At 51.7% G+C, this 7,177-nt stretch overlaps 1 protein-coding gene across 2 annotated transcripts; it reads left to right on the top strand.

Annotated features, from left to right (window-relative positions):
• Window positions 1-277: 277 nt before the first annotated feature.
• On the top strand, window positions 278-2,287 carry LOC119278409 (F-box/FBD/LRR-repeat protein At1g13570-like). Of its 2 annotated transcripts, none has more exons than XM_037559760.1 (3): window positions 278-1,390; window positions 1,482-1,616; window positions 1,770-2,287. In XM_037559760.1, the coding sequence occupies exons 1-3, from the start codon at window positions 377-379 to the stop codon at window positions 2,178-2,180; spliced, it is 1,560 nt and encodes a 519-aa protein (XP_037415657.1). In that variant the 5' UTR covers window positions 278-376; the 3' UTR covers window positions 2,181-2,287. The 2 variants fall into 2 exon arrangements, with proteins under 2 accessions (XP_037415657.1, XP_037415658.1); XM_037559761.1 differs by having other exon boundaries at window positions 278-1,381.
• The last annotated feature ends 4,890 nt before the right edge of the window (window positions 2,288-7,177 follow it).

Here is a 7,177-nt window from a genome sequence, read left to right on the forward strand (position 1 = left end):
TCGTGTATACGTTGGCTGATTGTGCCTCGGTTTTCTCTAATACGAGATGCAATGGAAAATGTGCGAAATGCAAACTACACAAATTATATTGAAGCAAGTGGTGCTTTAGAACCGGATCAGCATATGTTTTAAGCCAAACTGTATCATGATTTCATTATGGAGGAAGTCATCCAAATTGAATCAATTCTGTTTCAGAAAACAAAACACAATTGAGGGTGATGGATGCTGTTTCATGGGCCAAGAAGATAGCTGCTTCCGACATTTGGCCCAGCCGAACCCTCCGAAGCAGCTCGCCCCCCATTCCTCGCCCCCACTCACTCCACCACGGACCAAACCCTCGCCGCCGTCGCCCCCCTTTTCCCCTCCACCGGCGGCCATGGACCCGATGATCGGCGTCAGCAGGAGCGACATGCTCGCCGGCTTGGAGCGCGACGGCTTGGACCCGGGGACGCTGGACGCCGGCACAAACCTGCTGCTCCACGTCGTGTACGACTACCTCCCGGACCCGCCCGTCTCCCCCACCGCCCCCCTCTCGCTCGCCGGCGCGTCCTGGGTCCCCGACGGCGTCGACCGCATCAGCTGCCTCCCCGATGTGGTCCTCCGCGACATCATCTCCCGCCTCCCCGCCAAGGACGCCGCGCGCACCGCCGCCCTCGCCTCGCGCTGGCGCCCCCTTTGGCGCTCGGTGCCCCTCACTCTCGTCGACAGCCACCTGCTCCCGGACGGCGGCGCGCGCGGGCAGCTCGTCATCGGCGCTCCCTCTCCCCGCGCCGTCACCGCCGCGGTGTCCCGCGTCCTCGCGGCGCACCCGGGCCCCTTCCGCTGCGTCCACCTCACCCGCACCACCATGGAGGAGCACCGGGGCGAGATGTCGCGCTGGCTCGACATCCTCGTCGCCAAGGGGGTCCAGGAACTCATCTTTGTCAACCGGCCTTGGCCGATAGACCTGCGCCTCCCCGCCACGCTCTTCAGCTGCTCCACCCTCACCCGCCTCTACCTCGGCGTCTGGAGGCTGCCGGACACCGCTGCCGTGCCGCGCGGCGCCAGATTCCCCAATCTCAAGGAGCTCGGTCTGTGCTTCTGTGTCATGGAGGACCGTGATCTGGCCTTCATGCTTGAAAGAAGCCCCGTCCTGGAGTTCCTCGTCCTCATGGGAAGCCAGACCGGAGTGCGCCTCCGCCTCGTCAGCCAAAGCCTGCGGTGTCTTCAGCTGGGCTTTACCTGCTTGGAGGACATCGAAGTGGTGGATGCCCCTCGCCTGGAGAGGCTCTTCCAGCGGGACACCGACGTTACTGAGGGCGACACTGCCACGATCAAGATTGGGCGTGCACCTAACCTGCGTGTGCTGGGATATCTTCAGCCAGGAGAGCAAGAGCTGGAGGTCTGCGTGGTACGATCCTAATTAAGTTTGCATGCGTACCTGTGATGCACGATTAGTAATGCCAATCTATGAATGACTTAGTTCCTTGGGTGCATTGCAGGCTGGGAGCAAGGAGAAGATTGCCCTTAGTGTGCAGATATTGGCCATAGAGGTGCGATTCGGTGTTCGTAGTGCTGTCAAGAAAGTGCCAGGCTTTCTCAGATGCTTCCCTAACCTGGAGACGCTCCATGTCCAGGTAAAATTGGTTAACTTAACTAGATACGTATGCTTGCTGCATTGGCAATTTTGCAGTACTAGTTAGTGCCTACATATCTAGCATGGTCAGAACTATGAATGAAGCAGCTTAATTATATGTCCTGAACTATGTATGCGTCGATTTCATCTGCAGTCCCGCATCGATGAAGAGCCCAATGGCAAGGTCAATCTGAAGTTCTGGCAGGAGGGCGGTCCCATGAAATGCGTCGTGCAGAGCATCAAGAAGGTGTTTTTCTACGAGTTCCAGGGGTTGAGAAGCGAGGTTGCTTTCCTCAAGTTCATCGCGGAGAGAGGTCGGGTGCTGGAGCAGATGGTTGTTGTGGTGGCCAGTGAGTGTTTCTCCTCAGGGGACAATGTGAATGCGAAGCTGAAGCCTCTGATCAGTGCAAAATGGAGCAACAAAGCTTGCAAAGTAGAGCTTTTCAAGAGCCCACTCGACAACGTGGGAGGTCCAGCTTACTGCCACGAAATAGCTTCGGATTTTGAGGTTGCTGATCCTTTTGATCTCAACTACTACTATGAAGCAGAAAGGATCTCTCTGTAAGGTAATTAGTAGTACCCTGCCTCTTGCCTCTTGCCTCTTGTGCTGCAAGACTACTGTTACTATTGGGACCTGAATTTCTGCATGATGATGTTGTTTTGCCAAGTCAAGTCTTGTGTGGTAGCAGTTCGAATTAGACAAAATATTGGCACACCAGTTTCTATGTCTGTTCCTTTGAAAGTCTGTTCAGTGAGCCTTCACCTTATTCTGCGCTAAAGGGCAAAGGACTGACGAACGGCTAATATATGTATCCAATCATCATGTTTTCCCAAAATTTATAAAACATGCACCAGTTATTGTAGTCAGTGGCATTGCATAGCAATTGCCAAGGACTCTTTTGTAAATCAATATGCTGCCTTCTGTAAAAATATGGTATGCCACTCTTGAAAAAAAAATCCTGCAGATTTTTTCATGGTTTTTTTAGTTTATTATTTGGAGGAATACCAGGACTTAATGAGTTCTTTTGTCAAAGGAATATTTCAACATTATTCAGTATAGTATATTTTTACACTCATTCGTGTTGGGCTGGGATACTTAATTTTCATTTGTTTTTCCTGTATTTTCTTGTTCCTGATGTCCAAAGAGTAGAGCCACGTAAATGAGAGCTCCTTTTTCTTTTAGTGGTATCACCACATTTTATTAGATAATAGCATAACTTGGGATACAATATCAGGGGGGTCTAACAGCCACAGATGGCGCCCGAGTTGCAATGGCAAGGCAGCTTTAGCTAAATTATGTGCTTCTAGATTTGAATCTCTTCCTACATGCTCCACACATGCATCCTCAAAGAGCCTCATTCTATCTTTGATATCATTGATGATAATAGAACTAGGCCCCTTATACTATGACTGTAGGTGATTCAGCGTCGCCTTACAGTCCGTCAGAACTTGAATTTTCATAACATTTAGATCCTCTGCAACAGTGGAAGCTTCTCTTACTGCCAAACCTTCCAAGACTTCAGGTTCGTTCATTCCCTGAAAAACCAACGCCGACGCCCCAACGTAGTTCCCGTCATGATCTCGACAAACTGTTGATATTGATCCCCTTGTCTCATCCCTGAGTATCGCCGCATCAACATGGATTTTATGAAAGCTCTCAGCATCTTCTCCCCTTTTTTTTTTTTCCGATGGTCTCAGCATCTTCTCCTAACAGAATGTGGAGGAGATTGTTGGGCAGTAGTACTGACCTTCTTTCGTGGAATAAGTGACAGATCAGTCAGATAGCTTACTTTCTTGCAGATGGGACAAATATTATCCGTTTCAGCCATATTCCTGTGATTCCACACATCTTCTGTTGGAATGGAATTCCTTACTTGTTTCTTTGGTGTTTGAATGTGCACTTGTGTTTTCCAACCGATCCTCCCTAGTCCTGAAGAAAATGCCCAACTACTTTTTTTTTTACGAATAAGAAAATGCCCAACTTGGCTTAATTAACTCGCTGTCCTGATGCGCCACAATATCTTTGTATGGTGTCTTTCATGGTATGGACCGCCTCAACATTTGCTTTAAACATCAGCAGACAAGCAGCGGCGAAGAGTAGATGGTTCACCTTCACATTTTCATCCGAGCTTCGTGCCTTCAATGAGCAAGATAAACCTTCTGCTGCAATCAGGAATAAATAAGGTGATGTGGGATCACTTTGGCGGAATCCCCGTGTATTCGACATCTTTGAAATTTTTGAAACGAAACTTGAACTTGAAAAGAATAATGAAGAAACTAAAAAGAAACCAAAAAAAAAAAAAAACTGGTGCAGGAACCCAAAGGTTCCCAAAACCAGGTCTTGTGGGACGTGTAGGAACCTCAAGTGGGCCGGCCCACATACCTGGTCGCTCGTTGTGCTCACTGCGTTTAAATAGCAACAAAGGACTCTGCCTGCCACGCGGCACGACTCCGACTCCGACTCCAATTCAGTCTACCAAGTGTCCGTGCCTTCATAAGCGTAGCCAGCCGCACTGGTACGTGCCTCGATTCCTTGCTACCTGTCCCGATCTGCGTATTCTTTCTTCAGCTGGCCCTTTGCTCCGCATACACAGATTCGGCGGCATCCATGGCAGCGGTACTGCCGCCGTGGCCGCACCCGGCGGCGGCGACGGAGACCCACGCCCGTTTCTGCGGGAAAGACAGCATCTCAGTCGAGCACAAGCCGAGCGACCAGCCGTGCTCCGTGCGCCTCCGCAGCGACCTGATCCTGTCCCACGAGCTGCGCGGCGTCGGCGGCCGTTACTTCGGCGTGGCCACCGACCACAACATGCTCGCCGAGGCGCCGGCGACCGCCGAGTACGACCTCGCCGCCGACAACTGGATGGATTCCTCCACGGACCGCACGCCCCTCGACATAGCCATCGCCATCGTCGAGTACGTCCGCGAGGAGATCGACACGATGGTCGACATGGACTTGGTCGCCCCGAGCCTCCACTTCGACGTCCACATGCCCGAGCTCCGGGTAACCCTGGTCTACAGCGAGCCCAAGGCGCTGCTCCTCGCCTGCAAAGAGGCCGCCGCCGCCGCGAAGACCGAGGCTGTCGGTGCTCCGGTGACGGGCCGAAAGCGCCGCCGTGAGTCCGGCGAGCCGTGCGCCATCTGCATGGTGGACGAGGATGCCAGCTGGGACGAGGAGACCGTCGCGCTGCCGTGCTCCCATGCCTTCCACACTGGGTGCATCCTGACGTGGTTCCACCGGGCGCCGACGTGCCCGACCTGCCGGTGTGACATCATGGAGTGCTTCAGCTTCGTCAGATCGTCGGCGCCGCCGGAGCAGTTCACGGATGACGTGGCCGAGGATGAGCTCGATCGCGTCATAGGCTTCTTAGCCCATGGTGAGCAGCTCGTCGGCCCCGCGGACACAGATGAGCAGCAGCTCATAGATTCCGATCCCGAAGAGGAAGAGTTTATAGATATATAGCTGGATTGGATATGAGCAGAACGGTCCGCACATCATGTACTGAATCCACCATGTGATCGATACCGATTTTTTTCTTCTAAACATTTGTTTTACTAAATCAATTGTTTCTTATTAAACCTGGGAAATATCATGCATGTAGTATACTGTTACACAATCACATAGCAATTTCATACCAGCTTTACATACTATGATCATTTTGCCCTGGTATACATGGCAATTTTGGTATTATTCGCGTGGCAGTTTACTACACTAGTTCTTGGCAAATATTTAGCATCCAACATTGAAAATTGTTACTAAATTAGTACTTACGCATTTTTAAACAAAAATTGTGATGGCCAAAAAATATGGTTGTCAATTGCAATTCCGTTCTTTTTCACCTGGACTGCACGTGTGCTAGTGTGAGATTGCCAGGCATGGTGATTTCACTGGTTTTCTAGAGAGATCCAGCAACCGCATCATGTTCAAGAGACTCTTGTCAGAACAACAAATTCACACACACCCTAGACATCTAATACCAATTCCATGGCAATTAGGGCATCTCCAACACAGACCTTCAAACCCCAAGTGTTCGGACCGAGCTGTCCGGAGGCCGCAAGCCATTTAATGGTGTCCCACTTTTGTCCGTGGACCAGTCCGGGTATCCGTTTTCCCGCAAACCAAAAAGAAAACCAGGGGGCTTTGCAGGAGTACAGACACCCTCCACGTACGACCCTGACATCCATGGTCCACCCAAACCAGAGGCGGAGCTCGTGCGTTTGGAGTTGGCCGCACTGTTTCGGTACCACCTCCCCCCCCTTCTCAACCCTCTCCGGTACCATCCCACCGCTCTCGACCCTAATCCCCGCCCTTTTTCACCGTCGTCGCTGCATTGACTTGTATGAAAAGTTATCGGAGACTGCAGAGGTGGAGGATCCGGCAAATGCGGCTGCCTGAAAGATAAACTCGGCGGCACGACAAGCACACCGCCTCAAACATAAGGCAAAGGAGGCTCCACTCAAAAAGAAGGGTGGCAGCGGAAGGGGTGTAGGGGGCGGGCGGGGACGCGGGGCACCGCGTCATCATCGTCCATATACACACCTTCCTGGCCTAGAGGTTTAACATCTTGACGGTGGTGGCCGACAAGAAGCCCAAGCTCAAAGAGAAGAAAACCAGGCTTGAAGAGAGGTTGAGATCACGGCCTCTTCACAACATTCAAAGATGTCGAAGGATGTTGGCCTTGAAGATGGAGGAGTTGGATGACGATGCAAGGATGATTGCGCAAAAACCTTCATTTCAGTATGTCAAGCACTTGAATGAAGGAGGGGGGCAGGGGGTTGGAAGGAGGTGGGCGTGGATGCTCGGATAGCCAGTCAAGCATGGCAAAAAATCCACCGAACTGAGATACTTTTGTGATCGGGCATGTAAAAACAATGAACGTTGGTCTGTTTTTGGTTATGATCGGGCGCTATGCATTTGAAATTCAAATTGACTGGACCTAGACGGGTGTTTAGGGGATGCAGTTGGATAGTCAGCTCTTGCATCCCTGTCCACGGAACTGCACTGCACATTGCATTTTTTTTAGGAAAAAAAGGGGCTACAGTGTAAATGCAAGAGCATGGTGTATTTGGAATGTGGTAATTGCCACAAACTGATTCAGACGTTGGAATTGAAGAGAAGCTGTCTCATGGGCCCAGGAGAGACCTGATTCAGCCGTTTGGCCCAATACGACGAAACCCTCGCCTCCATTCCTCAATCATCCTTCGCTACTCCGCAAGACCAAAATCCTCGCCGTCACCCCTCCGCCCCACCGGCGGCCATGGACGACCCGCAGTTCATCATCGGCACCTCCAGAAGCCGTATGCTCGCCAGGATGGAGCGCGACGGCGAGGACCCCGAGATGCTGGACCTCGGCATAAAGCTCTTCCTCTATTTCGCCTACGACTACCTCCCGCATCAACTGCTCTTCCAGGATCAAGATTGGGCGTGCACCAAACCTGCGTGTGCTGGGATATCTTCAGCCAGGAGAGCAAGAGTTGGGGATTGGAAACACCGTCATCGTGTTATGCAGCTCGCTTGCAATTCTAATCTGATTTACATGTGTGGACCTGCTATGTCAATAT

Source organism: Triticum dicoccoides, chromosome 3B, assembly GCF_002162155.2.
Source record: "Triticum dicoccoides isolate Atlit2015 ecotype Zavitan chromosome 3B, WEW_v2.0, whole genome shotgun sequence".
NCBI classification, from domain to species: domain Eukaryota; kingdom Viridiplantae; phylum Streptophyta; class Magnoliopsida; order Poales; family Poaceae; genus Triticum; species Triticum dicoccoides.